We start from the raw sequence: 15699 nt of genomic DNA on the forward strand, positions 1-15699 counted from the left end.
AGCAGTCAGGTTCTGGACCAGTTCAGACGCACATCAGCGCTCACCCCGCGAGGCAAAATGAAATTAAAGCCGATACGAGACCAAAACAATAACAAGTTTGTCACGTGTAGATCAGAGCCAGGTGGTAGCCTGAACGAAAATGAGGAACTATCAACGCATGAGATTGTACATATTGACTTTAAAGCGCAACGTGAGGGCTTGGGCAGGGAGATCAGTTAGGAGAGATGTATATTAATGTTAACGTTACGCCACCCCGAGAAAGTTAAGGTGTGTCTTACCGGGTAGCAAGCTACGTTAGCTGTTTGCCGTCACAGTAGCTGGCTCAAGACCCAAGTTGCAGCTCGCGGCCCGGGTCGCAATGAATGCTTTGGCCTCATCGACCGAGGAGAGGGATCTCCGGCCTGTCTCCACCTTGATGGAAAGTTTGGCCGGGTAGTGTAGGGCAGGTCTGAGACCCAGCTTGAAGAGCTTCGACATGACATCGCTGTACTCCTTTCGTTGTTGTTCACCAGTCCTCATATGAACGGTACTTTTCCTTGTCGATGTCTCAATAAGGGTAGAAATACAACACACACACACACACACACACACGCGCGCGCGCAAGGGTGGAGTGTCTTGCTCAAGGACACAACGGATGTGACTAGGATGGCGGAAGCCGAGTTCGAACCAGGAGCTCTCAAGTTGCTGGCGCGGCCGCTCTACCACCCAAGCCAGGCCCAGTTATCCATGTTTTTTGACCAGCTACAGCTGCTGTGTAGCCTGCTCCTCCCACTTCTGCACTCGCCCTTGAAGGCTCAAAGCGTTTGATTCCAGACTGAAGGGGGACTTGACGGAGAAGCGGGACACGTTGACTGTTTCAGTCGCATGGAAACGTAGCGTTCTGGGCACCCGCCAACAAAATGGCATCTACCGATCAGCGGAGTAAAGGTGGCCAAGAGAGAGGACACACACAAGTCCTTGATCTTGTGGTGCATTCAAAGTTGTGTTGAGAACATCCTAATGTCCTGAAGACCAAAATCCAACACTAGCGTGAGTTCAGTGGTCCAAGTAACACCCAGACCCACTTCTCCACCAACCAGTCCTAGGCTTGTGGGCTATGGGGAGAATTCATACCAAACAACCGTATTGTTGTCATATTGAAAGAATCCACTTGAATGAAAAGATTTGAAGACACCTGAGCCTCACTAACTCAGCAGTCACACAATACCGGGACGAGTCCAAGACAATAGAAAAGCACAAAAGTGAAGTGTGAACAATGAAAGCAACAACAACAAAAGTCTCACCGAGCAGCGGAGATCTTTCAGGACATTTGTCCACCTCTTCCTTTTTCTCCTTTTGCTCTTTGGGGACGGTGGAGACCAGGACCAGCTCAGACTGAGTACCTGTGCCAGTGCTGGAACTGTTGTTCTGCTGGCTGTGGACGAAGTCGAAGGTGATGTTCCAATTGCGACTGTAAAGGACCATGACCACTGGGATGAGAAGACATAACAGCAGCAGCAGCTTGACCACCTGGACCAGGGCCATCCTTAGTCCGGTTTTGGGACTGCCAGCTGGCTCCTGATCCTTCTCAGTCTTGGCAGTGATGTGACCAAATGTGTCGAGACTGTGAGGCGTGTGTGGAGTCACGGAGGGGGCGTGGCAACAAAGCACAAAGCAAGTTGATGACACATAAACCCACCAAGCTCCACTTTTACAAAAAGGTGGTTTGAAACCCTTAAAATTGCAGATTCGGTACTGTGAAGGCTTTAAACCGGACTGAAAACCCCCAAGAAAAGCGTGCAAATCAAGATAAAAGCACAGCTTTCTCTCAAATCTTTAAATTAACGGGAAGCTTTGAAATGGATCTAAAATTCAATAAAATAAGTTTTGCTTCTTTAGCAGAGGTTCCACAGTAGCTTGTGTTGGAAGGTGAGAACAGGTGACAAGAATAGAAGGGTCAAAAACTGTTGGCTTTAATTGTGTGGACCTGATTAATAAAATAGTCGAGAAATTTTCCACAGACCTCTGGTGAAGCTTCCAAGCCCGTGGACTGGGGAACATTTCAAATAGAATCCCTTGTTTTGAATAAAACACATGGTTGTTCGTCCCACTGGGAGGAGACCCCGCGGCAGGCCAAGGACCAGATGGGGGGAATTACATCTCCTCTCTGGCCTGGGAACGCTTCGGGATTCCCCAGGAGGAAGTTGCTAATGTTGCTCTGGAGAGGGAAGTCTGGGGGTCTCTGCTGGAGCTGTTGTCCCCGCGACCCGATTCCGGATAAGTGGTTGAAGATGGATGGATGGATGGATGGACGCGTAGTTGTTCAAGTGACTTGTAATGATGTTCTTTTCTACCCTCAGAATGTTCTGATCCCACGAGTCTTTCATGGTTTGGAAACATGAAGCTTATTCTTCTTCCATCCTGGCCTCTCTGGTGACGTCATTGAACCGTGGCTCACCTTCAGCCTTCGGGCGCATGGATTTAAAAAGAGCAATGGAAACAAGAGCTTTGAAAGTGGGACGCCATATCTTCTGTGTTAGAAGAGTGAGGGAAACTACCTACTCAGTGGCCTAGTTGTTAGAGTGTCTCCCCTGAGATCGGTAGGTTGTGAGTTCAAACCCCGGCTGAGTCATACCAAAGACTATAAAAATGGGACCCATTACCTCCCTGCTCGGCACTCAGCATCAAGGGTTGGAATTGGGGGTTAAATCACCAAAAATGGTTCCCGGTTCTGCCCACTGCTCCCCTCACCTCCCAGGGGGTGAACAAGGGGATGTGTCAAATGTAGAGGACAAATTTCACCACACCTAGTGTGTGTGACAATCATTGTTACTTTAACTTTAACAAAGTGTCCAGGGCGGAGTTCAACTCAGCAGCAGTGGATGTTTTAACCATGCGGCACTTTTTTCCATAAGACAGAGCAAGTAAAATTCAAACGACATATGGTCAGAGAAGATAGCATCACGTACCGTATTTTACGGACTATAAGGCGCACTTAAAATCCTTTTTTTTTTCCTCAAAACTCGATTGTGCGCTTTATGTAAGGAATCATTCTGGTTTCGACCTCGAAGCAATTTTATTTGGTACGTGGTGAAATAATAAGTGTGAACAGTAGATGGCAGTCACACATAAGAGATATGTGTATATTTTAGTTTTAGTTTAGTCTTTATTTGAAGGGACAATGCACAGAGACATTAAGATCAAGGACAGATATCTTCTGCGCCAGATTATAGCTAATTTCCATCTACAGTCCCTGACTACCTAAATTAAAGATATACAAAAACATGCAAAAAAATATAACAATAAAATTATACTATAGCATGTAATCAAATTAAGAAAAGTCATAGAATGCCCTTTCATTGACACATACTTGTACATTAAAAACACCCCTCCTTTACATCATAACACAGAGACAATACATGCTTGTTCACATCTGTCATCATTTATAAAAACAACCATGATTTTAACACACACACCTTACATCTTACAACAAAATGTTGTCATCCATGAATATAATACACTTTAAGATGACATGTCAAACATGGTGCCCACCTCAGTGACCGTGTCAGCAGCTTTGACTGCTCCAAAGCCACTTTTTAAATTCAACTGTAAATGAAGAATAATCTGTTTGACGTTTCAAGTTTGTTGTGAGGTTGTTCCATTCCTTTATCGCTTTAATATGAAAAGGCTGATTGAGGAAAATAGGTTTTATGCTACACTGCCCCCGGTGGAGACTCGTGTGTTTCTAGTTGTCACAGCACATGTACCGTATTTTCCGGACTATAAGGCGTACTTAAAATATTTTTTTCTCCTCAAAACTCGACAGTTTATTAACCCGGTGCGCCTGATGTACGGAATAATTCTGGTTGTGCTTACCGACCTCAAAGCAATTTTATTTGGCACATGGTGAAATGATAAGTTAAAGTTAAAGTACCAATGATTGTCACACACACACTAGGTGTGGCGAAATTATTCTCTGCATTTGACCCATCACTCTTGCTCACCCCCTGGGAGGTGAGGGGAGCAGTGAGCAGCAGCGGTGGCCGCGCCCGGGAATCCTTTTTGGTGATTTAACCCCCAATTCCAACCCTTGATACTGAGTGCCAAGCAGGGAGGCAATGGGTCCCATTTTTATAGTCTTTGGTATGACTCGGCCGGGGTTTGAACTTACGACCTACCCATCTCAGGGCGGACACTCTAACCACTAGGCCACTGAGTAGTGAGACCAGTAGATGGCAGTCACACATAAGAGATACGTGTAGACTGCAATATGACTCAAGTAAACAACACCAACATTGTATTTGTTCCATTGAAAATATAGAACATTACACACAGCGCTCAAAAATCGATCAAAATGTTTTAGTACCACTTTAATAATAACTGGGATTTATATAGCGCTTTTCTAAGTACCCAAAGTCGCTTTACATGTAGAACCCATCAATCATTCACACCTGGTGGTGGTAAGCTACTTTCATAGCCACAGCTGCCCTGGGGTAGACTGACGGAAGCGTGGCTGCAATTTTGCGCCGACGGCCCCTCCGACCACCACCTATCATTCAATTCACCGGTGTGAGCGGCACCGGGGGCAAAGGGTGAAGTGTCCCGCCCAAGGACACAACGGCAGCAATTTTTTGGATGGTAAGAGGCGGGGAGCGAACCTGCAACCCTCAGGTTTCTGGCACGGTTGCTCTACCCACTACGCCATGCCGCCCACTTTGGTGAGCTATGAAGCCACACCGCTTGATGGATTTTACTGTGCTTCAACATAGGAGTATTATAATGTTGTGTGTATAAGGTAAGACATATTATCTGGTGTTTTGTTTCACATTATTATGCAAAAGCAACGTTTCTTACCTTCTGGTACCTGCTGATGAGTATTTGGGATCTGCATAAGTCCTGAAAATTTGCGCGCATCCGCCACTGTAGTTGGTGCCGACGCCGTAGTCGATAAGCTTCTTCTTTTTGTCTATCTTTTTGTTATGAGACATTCATCCTCCGCTGTTGCCATTTCTAATATAAAGTAGTGTAAAGTTCATACTTATATCTGTCAGTATACTCGCCATGAAAGCGCTAAAACATACCGGTGTAGTGAGTTGACATAATTCACCCAAGGAACTTTATAGTTATTAGAGAGTTTGGACGGTTTTTCACGGGACACATTTCCGGCATCGTTGTTGTTTCCGGATGAGAAGATGCTGCTCCGTTATTGATTGAAGTAAAGCCTGAATGTCATTAAAACAGTTAGCGCCATCTTTTGACACTTCTTCCACTCCCGTCCTTGCACGCTACACCGCTACAACAAAGATGACGGGGAGAAGACGCTGTCGAAGTGGAGGCACGTAAATAAGGCCGCCCACAAAACGGCGCATCCTGAAGCGACTGTCAGAAACCGACTTGAAGATGATCTGTAAAACATCATCTATGCAACATTTTGAGCAAAGAACCACCATTACATGTTATGTAGACCACAAGGAAGTCTTTTACATTTAGAAAATAATCATAATAATATGACTCCTTTAATGCGCCTTAAAATCTGGTGCGACTTATACATGACAAAAGATCGCAAGTAGACCATTCATCGACAGTGCGCCTATGGTCCAGAAAATACGATATTTGAACGTTAATTATATCAGATCATGTGCCATTAGAAGGGGGAAGAAACTAAAACTTAAATTGGGGTTTTTCTTCCGTAATAAGAGATGTTTTTCTTTTGGTGTAAAAAAGTGCCTTGTCTCTGCCACATTTTTATGCGTGCTGGATTATGGTGATCTTTTTTATATGAATGCTCCTTATTCCTGTCTTCAGATGGTGGACTGTGTTTTGCATGCTTCTTTGTGGTTAATCACAAACTGTAGACACCACTGGGACTTGTACTGTCGGGTGGCATGGCCTTCTCTGTTCACTAGGGGACAGTGTCATTGGTACACTTTTATTTACAAGGCTCTTCTGGGACTATTGCCTGATTACATTTGTACATTGATCTCACAGAGAAGTACGGACTCTTATGCACTGAGATCCAACGATCAGATGTTGCTCTCTGTCCCTTTTGCCTGCACTGAGCCAGGGAAAAAAGCTTTTGTCTATGCAGCTCCTTGTGCTTGGAACATGTTACAAAGAGACTGACTTTGTATCCTTAAATGCTTTTAAATCTAAGCTGAGAGCATTTGAAGGAGCCTCAATTATCTGCAGAGGTGGGTAGTAACGCGCTACATTTACTCCGTTACATCTACTTGAGTAACTTTTGGGATAAATTGTACTTCTAAGAGTAGTTTTAATGCAACATACTTTTACTTTTACTTGAGTATATTTATAGAGAAGAAACGCTACTTTTACTCCGCTACTTTTATCTACATTCAGCTCGCTACTCGCTACTAATTTTTATCGATCTGTTAATGCACGCTTTGTTTGTTTTGGTCTGTCAGACAGACCTTCATAGTGCCTGCGTTTCAACAAATACAGTCAGTGGTGACGTTCACTCCGTTCCACCAATCAGATGCAGTCACTGGTGACGTTGGACCAATCAAACAGAGCCAGGGGTCACATGACCTGACTTAAACAAGTTGAAAAACTTATTGGGGTGTTACCATTTAGTGGTCAATTGTACGGAATATGTACTGTACTGTGCAATATACTAATACAAGTTCCAATCAATCAATCAAAAGTGTGAAGGAAAAAAGACCATTTTTTATTTCAACCGTACACCCCGTCAAAAGCCTAAAGACTGACTGTACAGTTCCTGTCTTCACAATAAAAGTGCCGCTCCATCGCGCCTGCGCTTTCATAATAAGAGTCTCCGAAAGCCTGCGCAAACAAGCTAGCAAGCTACGGAGTTTGCCGCCAATGTATTTCTTGTAAAGTGTATACAAACGAATATGGAAGCTGGACATATAAGATGCCAAAAACCAACCACTTTCATGTGGTATTAGACAGAAAGGAGGAACTTTTTTTCTCCTCCATTTGAAAACGTGGACGTTTGTCATCACTACTGTCTGATTCCAATCAATGCAAGTCATCAGTATCAGGTAATACACCAACTTTTATTCTTGTCTTCATGAAAGAAATGAATCTATATGTGTTAAACATGCATGTATATTCATTAAAACACTATTAACATGTAAACAAAAACGGCAAAAAATAAATAAATAAATTATATACTGTATATATCAATGTATGTAAATATATATATATATATATATATATGTATATATATATATATATATATATATATATATGTGTGTGTGTGTGTGTGTGTGTGTATATATATATATATATGTATATATGTGTGTGTGTGTTTGTATATGTATATATATATATATATATATATATATATATATATATATATATATATATATATATATATATATATATATATACATACATATATGATATGTGTGTGTATGTTACTCATCAGTTACTCAGTACTTGAGTAGTTTTTTTACAACATACTTTTTACTTTTACTCAAGTAAATATTTGGGTGACTACTCCTTACTTTTACTTGAGTAATAAATCTCTAAAGTAACAGTACTCTTACTTGAGTACAATTTCTGGCTACTCTACCCACCTCTGATTATCTGTAACTGTTTTACTTGATGTCCGTCCTGTCATTTTCATGTGTAATGTGAATGTCATTGTATGTGTAACTTTGCTGCCTCCAGGACTCCCTTGAAAAATATTTTTTTAATCTCAATAGGATTTTTTTCCTGGTTAAATAAAGGTAATTTTTTTATTTTTCTTAAAAGGTTCAAAGTCTGGCCCTGTTCTTGTGTGGGAACAGCAACATGTTGTACAAAATTAAAAGAGTCCAAAATATGTAAAAACTCTTTAGAAAGTGGCTTCAGAGGACAGCTGACATGAATGTTGAGGCGTCCAACAATTAAAAGTCTGTCATATTTAGGTACCACACCAGACACAAACTCAGAAAAAACATATATAAAGTATGTTGTGCAAAAGCCAAAACCAGTGAAGTTGTCACGTTGTGTAAATCGTAAATAAAAACAGAATACCATGATTTGCAAATATTTTTCAACTTATATTCAATTGAATAGACTGCAAAGACAAGATATTTAATGTTCACACTGAGAAACTTCATTTTTTATTGCAAATAATCATTAACTTCGAATTTAATGGCAGCAACACATCGCAAAGAAAGTTGTCATAGGGGCATTTTTACCACTGTGTTACATGGCCTTTCCTTTTAACAACACTCAGTAAATGTTTGGGAACTGAGGAGACACATTTTTGAAGTGGAATTCTTTCCCATTATTGCTTGTTGTACAGCTTAAATTGTTCAACAGTCTCCCTTCTGCTATTTTAGGCTTCATATTGCACCACACATTTTCAATGGGGGACAGGTCTGGACTACAAGCAGGCCAGTCTTTACTATGAAGCCACGCTGTTGTAACATGTGGCTTGGCATTGTCTTGCTGAAATAAGCAGGGGTGTCCATGATAACGTTGCTTGGATGGCAACATATGTTGCTCCAAAACCTGTATGTACCTTTCAGCATTAATGGTGCCCTCACAGATGTGTAAGTTACCCATGCCTTGGGCACTAATACACCCCCATACCATCACACATGCTGGCTTTTGAACTTTGCGCCGAGGACAATCCGGATGGTTCTTTTCGTCTTTGGTCCGGAGGAGACGACGTCCACAGTTTCCAAAAACAATTTGAAATGTGGACTCATCAGACCACAGAAAACTTCTCCACTTTGCATCAGTCCATCTTAGATGAGCTCGGGCCCAGCGAAGCGTTTTTGGGTGTTGTTGATAAATGGCTTTGGCTTTGCATAGTAGAGTTTTAACTTGCACTTACAGATGTAGCGACCAACTGTAGTTACTGACAGTGGTTTTCTGAAGTGTTCCCGAGCCCATGTGGTGATATCCTTTACACACTGATGTCGGCTTTTGATGCAGTACCACCTGAAGGATCAAAAATCAAGGGCCTTGCCGCTTATGTGCAGTAATTTCTCCAGATTCTCTGAACCTTTTGATGATATTACGGACCGTAGATGGTGAAATCCCTAAATTCCTTGCAATAGCTGGTTGACAAATGTTGTTCTTAAACAATTTGCTCAGGCATTTGTTGACAACGTGGTGACCCTCGCCCCATCCTTGTTTGTGAATGACTGAGCATTTCATGGAAGCTGCTTTTATACCCAATCATGGCACCCACCTGTTCCTAATTGGCCTGTTCACCTGTGGGATGTTCCAAATAAGTGAATATATAGATATATATTTAAAGAAACAATTGTGTTATAGGTAACTAAGTATATCATTATTACCTATTATTTCAAAACATTAATTTTTTTTCACTAAATTCCGATTTTTTTGCTCCTTTTTCTTACACTTTTACTGTTTTATTTAAAAAGATGCTATTATTTGAAAATACACAACTTTAAAAATGTTGGCAGACACATTAGCTATAGTCGCATAAATCATCGATGTCGGATCGGTACCGCCGACACCGGACCGAATTTCAGATGGGAAAGACAATCAGTGGTATCGCACATCAGACTGTGTGGAGTGTTGCTAATAATTTTATTTTCATACTGTATGTAGCTAGTAAACAGTAAGTAAACACAATTAATTGGCTGTTATCTACCGCCCCCCAGGGCCCTATTCGGACTTTATCAGTGAATTCTCAGAGTTTGTCGCTGATCTAGTGACGCACGCCTACAATATAATCATAATGGGGGACTTTAATATCCATGTGAATACCCCATCACACCCTCCGTGCGTGGCCACGCTCCAGACTATAATTGATAGCTGTGGTCTTACACAGAAAATAAATGAACACATGCATCGCAAAGGTAATACGATAGATCTAGTGCTTGCCAGGCGTGTCACCATCTACAAAGTTATGATACTCCCGTATACTAAAGTAATGTCCGATCATTACCTTACAAAATTCGAAGTTCTGACTTATTGTCAACAAGCTAATAATAATAACTGCTTTAGCAGCCGCAACATTAACATTGTCACAACGATGACTCTTGCTGGCCTACTGCGTTCGGTAATGGCACCATGTCGTTGTGGCTTGTGCAGCCCTTTGAGACACTCGTGATTTAGGGCTATATGGTAAATGGTAAATGGGCAATGTTGGGTTAGTTACTGAAAACCAGTAACTAGTTACAGTTACTAGTTACTTTATTTCAAAAGTAACTCAGTTACTGACTCAGTTACTTACACCAAAAAGTAATGCGTTACTGTGAAAAGTAACTATTGAGCTACTTCTTTTTTTCTTCTTTTTTTTTTGAAGCTCCCATTAATGCCCTTTTAGCCTTCATTTCAGTACTGTTATTGCACTGGAGAATAATACAATCTGTTGATCAACTTGACAGGCATTTGCATCACTGAACTCTGCTAAGCAATGTGGTCTACATACAACACACAAAGACAAAGATTTGTTTCAAAGGGCCAATTTATTTCAGGCCAGAACAAATTGACAAAACTATTTTAAATAGCTGCAACATAACATTCATAAGTAACAAACAGCATAATAACAACATAGCTGTAAACAAAGGAAGTACTTTAACTTTAACTTTACATACACAAAGCCTAACCAGGCGTTTTTTTCTCTCAAGGAATTCTGAAATAAAATCATGTCTGAAGCCCAGAAAACTCTATGCATTTCCCCAGTTTTAGTTTAGAGATAAGGAAAGATTGGCCTGGCCCACTAGGATCCCTTTTTATGTTTGTGAACTTTATAGTCTATACATTTAGAGTGATGTCATAATCAAACACTCTAGAAGTCAAGAACGAAAGAGCAACAGTATATAAGAGAATTGACAGAGTGTGTGTACCTTCAGTGCGCAGTGCCTCGTTAAAATCTAGCCGCTGTTGCTTAGGAGGTGAAGTGTGTCTCTCTTTACTAACTTCGTCTAAGCATGTTGCTTTTGTAGCTGTTTCAGCAGATTTGAATTGCTGTTTTGGGCAGTACATTTAACTAAAATGTTATTTTCTTTGTGCTCGACAAAAGAAAAGTAGTGATAATATCTCCATGTTAAGAAACTCAACTGCAGCTTCGCCATGAACAGACACCCCCCCGCCCCCCCCTCCCCACACACACACACAAACCCAGACACACACACAGCGCGCCTCTTCCTTGTAACACAAGAGATTCAGAAGGACGACACAGCAGCGCTCCAATAAAACACTCAGATCTTCAGTTTCTAGCCGATACTACATAAAAAATAACGTAAAATAACGAAGTAACGCATCATGTAGTAACGGTAACTGAGTTACTGAATATAAAAAATAACGCGTTAGATTACTAGTTACCGCTGAAACTGACGGCAATATTTTGTAACGCGTTAGTCCCAACACTGTAAATGGGTTATACTTGTATAGCGCTTTTCTACCTTCAAGGTACTCAAAGCGCTTTGACACTATTTCCACATTCACCCATTCACACACTGATGGTGGGAGCTGCCATGCAAGGCCCTAACCACCACCCATCAGGAGCAAGGGTGAAGTGTCTTGCTCAAGGACACAACGGACGTGACGAGGTTGGTAGAAGGTGGGGATTGAACCAGGAACCCTCAGGTTGCTGGCACGGCCACTCTCCCAACTGCGCCATGCTATCCCCCACGCCATATAAGTAAACATTGATTGATTGATTGATTGAAATATGCCACATCAATATGGAATGCACTCCCAAAAGGTGTAAAAAAAAGTGCATCTCTATCCTCCTTCAAATCCTCACTAAAAGAACACCTCCAGGCAGCTACAACCCTAGCCTAACCCCCTGCCACCACCACAACCCACCTCCCCGGATTGTAAATAATCAAATGTAAATAATCAAATGTATATACTTGTTCTTATGCATTCTGAGCACACTATGGTCCCCGCTTGCTGTACATATCCTACCAAGTGAGACCTACACTGTTACAATGTCCATTTCTCAGATCATATAATTGTTGATGACTGAAGTGCTGATAGCAACCCGACCTAAACCCCCCCACGCCCTTCCCCCCCTCCCAACCCCCTCCACATCCCACCCCCCGGATTGTAAATAATGTAAATAATTCAATGTATATACTCTGATGATTAACGTGTGTTATGACTGTATTATGCTGATAGTATATATTTGTGTGTGGGTGTGCTCGCGCACAGGGTGCGTGTGATGTGTCAGTGCGTTAGATTTGTGGCAGAAGTGCTTGTAGTTAGTGCATGCTGCATGCTGCCCCTGCTTGCTACTCTCTGCTTACAGCTATCGCCGCCAGCTAGCCCCTAGGTGGGTGAAAAGAGGAGCCGAGTGCGTAAGCCTCCTCCTGCTGGTACAAAGCCTCTCCCCCACCAAGACCCCTGTGGTGCCTCCTCGTGGCCACACACGGTAAACTGCGTCTTTGCGGACACAGGCTAAACTGTAGGGGATCTCGGAGCAGCAGTGGGCCCCAGAGGCGAGGCGTGCAGGCCCACCAGTGTGTGGACACGCCCTGGCGTCCGCCAACCACTGCCCCATCTATGGGTTAAATAGATATAAGACCTCAAGGGTGGAAGTGGCGGAAGATGACACTGCATGTCACAACGGCACTGAAGGCGGGTGAAGGCTGCAACAGAGGGTGGTCTCCAGTCGTCATGGATCCATGCCACTGGATCAAGGCCCCTCTCTGCCAAGGACTGTGTGGTGGCTGCAGGCGCATCAGTCTCCCCACGCTAAAAGACGTCACGCGCAGGCGACCTCCCGAATGGGAACCCATCCATTTTACATCCCGGATACTTCAAAGTCCTTTGGCGACCGGGAAGTTGTAACGGGGGCAGGACAGTGAAGTCTGGCAGTCCCTAGCCACAACCTGGCACACAGGCGGTGGGTGTTAGATGCAGTCGTTAAGCTCATGGACTGAGGCAGAAGAGCTTCTCGGCAGCTGCACCCATGACTGAGCAGCCCTATTCAGGATCCACTCTACTCACCACAGTAGGGGAGGGGGTTAGAAAAGGTACCCTAAAAATAGCCTGCCTTGCAACATCCTGTCTGGAATACCGCATCCAGAGGGATCACCACCACGGGGTCAGAAACAAAGAAAACACAAATTACACGTTGGAGCCTGGAACGTGCGAACCCTCACGGACAACCAAGCCAGCGATCAACCTGAAAGGCGAACTGCCATCATCTCCAAGGAGTTAAGGAAGTTCCAGATCGACATCGCAGCACTCTCCGAGACCCGACTGGCCGACGAAGGGCAGCTTAAGGAAGAAAAAGGCGGATATACTTTCTTTTGGAAAGGAAAGCCTGCAAATGAGCCACGAATCCACGGTGTGGGTTTTGCTATTAAGAACTGCCTCATCAAGCACCTCCATGAACTCCCTGTGGGCATCAACGAGCGCCTATTGACCTTACGCCTTATGCTTGCTAGCAGTCATATGGCCACGGTCGTTAGTGCCTATGCACCAACCCTTGATGCACAGGATGAAGTTAAGGAGGCCTTTTATGCTGACCTGGGCAAAGTTCTATCTGAAGTCCCCAAGGAGGACAAGTTAATCCTGCTCGGAGACTTCAACGCCACAGTGGGACGAAACCACCACCTATGGAGGGGTACGCTGGGGAGAGAAGGGGTCGGAAATACAAACTGTAATGGCGCACTACTGCTAACTAAGTGCTCGGAGCACAACCTGGTCATCACCAACACACTTTTCCGTCAGAAAACCAAGTTCAAAACATCATGGATGCACCCTCGCTCCAAACTGTGGCATCTCATTGACTATGTCATTGTCAGCTCTAAAGACCGTCGCGACGTCCTAAACACCAGAGCAATGACCAGTGCAGACGACTGCTGGACCGACCATCGCCTCATTCGCTCCATCATGTCCATCCGCTTAATGCGGAAAAGACGGATGCAGAAAAGACTGTGCCGGCCAAGAATTAACATCGAGCTGTTGAGTGACACCAACTACCAACAACAGCTGTATGAGGCCTTTAGCACAGCATTGCCCAAACAGTACCCAGAGGATACGGAAACACACTGGAGCACACTTTCGACTGCCATAATGAAATCCTGCAAAAATATCCTTGGTCTCAAAAAGTGGAGACATCAAGACTGGTTTGATGAGAACAACACTGAGATCCAGCAACTAATTGACAACAAGCGGCAAGCTTTCATCACTTGGCAAAACGACATCCACTGCAAAGTGAAAAGAGTAGCCCACGCCAAAGCGAAGGCAGCTGTCCAAACACAGGTTAGGAAACTGAAGAACCAGTGATGGACAAAGAAGGCTCTGGAGATCGAGCAGCTTGCTGACTCTGGAGACACGAGAGGCTTCTTCGATGCCACAAGAGTGGTGTATGGTCCCAGCCACCGCTGCCTAACCCCCCTTCACTCAAAGGATGGTCTGCTGCTGCTGAAGGACAAGGACGCAATTTCAAACAGGTGGAAAGAACACTATGAGGACCTCTTAAACAGGGACACTATACCTGAGATGGAGGCTCTTGACCAACTCCCACAACAACCCACAGATGAAAGCTTGGGAGAACCACCTACCTTGGATGAGCTGCAGGATGCCATTGGGAAGATGAGGAACAACAAGGCTGCTGGGCCCGACGGCATTCCAGCAAAGGTCCTGAAGAAAGGCGGACCCGATCTTACCAAGCACATCCATGCCCTGCTTCTCAAAATATGGGAAGAAGAGGACATCCCTGCACAGCTCAGAGATGCCCTAATTGTCTCCATATTTAAGAAAGGAGACAAGGCAGACTGTGGGAATTACCGTGGCATCTCTCTCCTGTCCACCATAGGGAAAGCCCTCGCTAGGGTTTTGGCCAAGAGACTCACCCCCCTGTCAGAAAGCGTGCTTCCTGAGTCTCAGAGTGGATTTCGCCGAAGCAGAGGCACCACAGACATGATTTTCATCGCACGACAACTGCAAGAAAAATGCCGGGAACAAAACCAATCACTATACATGGCCTTCATAGACCTCACCAAAGCCTTCGACTCGGTTAACCGTCAGGCCATTTGGCTGGTTCTGTCCAAGATTGGCTGCCCAGATAAATACATCCGGGTACTGAGACTATTGCATGATAGCATGTCAGCCACAGTGCTCAGTGGCAGTGGAGATGAAACGGAACCCTTTAGGGTAGACACAGGTGTAAAACAGGGATGTGTCATCGCTCCAACACTATTTTCCATTTTGTTGCTACTATCCTCCATCTCATAAACATACATCTGCCCCAGGGAATGGAAATAATGTACAGAACCGACGGTCAACTCCTCAACATCAACCGTTTCAGGGCTAAAGGTCAAACCACCACCATATCCATCATGGAGCTGCAGTATGCAGACGATAATGCCCTCGTAGCCCTCTCAGAAGAGGAACTACAGTGCACTCTGTCTGCGTTTGCGAAGGCATACAAACAGCTTGGTCTTGCCATCAATATAAAGAAAACCCAAATCCTCCACCAATCACCACCAAACAGTAGTGCGCCTGTCCTGCCCCCAAACCTCTCAATTGACAAAATCCGACTGGAAATTGTGGACCACTTCCCATATCTCGGGAGCCTCCTGTCATCTAAAGCTGTCATTGACGATGAAATTCACCACCGCCTCAGCTGTGCCAGTGGGGCCTTCTCAAGGCTGAGGAAGCGAGTCTTCGAGAACCGTGACCTCCAAGCAAAGACCAAAATCCTGGTCTACAAAGCAGTCGTGCTCCCCACCCTTCTGTATGGGTCAGAAGCCTGGACCACCTACAGCAGGCACTCGAGGCCTACCATCATAGATGTCTCAG

At 44.0% G+C, this 15699-nt stretch overlaps 2 protein-coding genes across 3 annotated transcripts in view; one reads left to right on the forward strand and one right to left on the reverse strand.

The window, feature by feature from the left end:
- The window catches only part of LOC133622220 (beta-1,4-galactosyltransferase 1-like), a 30198-nt gene extending 28600 nt beyond the window's left edge, over window positions 1-1598 (reverse strand). For both annotated transcript variants that reach the window (XM_061984710.2, XM_061984709.2), the window contains exon 1: window positions 1284-1598. In XM_061984710.2, coding sequence (XP_061840694.1) covers window positions 1284-1524 — 241 coding nt within the window. In that variant the 5' untranslated portion in view covers window positions 1525-1598. The remainder of the gene's footprint in view (window positions 1-1283) is intronic.
- A 4458-nt stretch (window positions 1599-6056) lies between these two features.
- tpra1 (transmembrane protein, adipocyte asscociated 1) overlaps window positions 6057-15699 on the forward strand; it is a 51672-nt gene continuing 42029 nt past the window's right edge. The window contains exon 1 of the mRNA XM_061984704.1: window positions 6057-6170. Coding sequence (XP_061840688.1) covers window positions 6062-6170 — 109 coding nt within the window. The 5' untranslated portion in view covers window positions 6057-6061. The remainder of the gene's footprint in view (window positions 6171-15699) is intronic.

The sequence above is a fragment of the Nerophis lumbriciformis genome, linkage group LG23, assembly GCF_033978685.3.
Source record: "Nerophis lumbriciformis linkage group LG23, RoL_Nlum_v2.1, whole genome shotgun sequence".
Lineage (NCBI taxonomy): Eukaryota > Metazoa > Chordata > Actinopteri > Syngnathiformes > Syngnathidae > Nerophis > Nerophis lumbriciformis.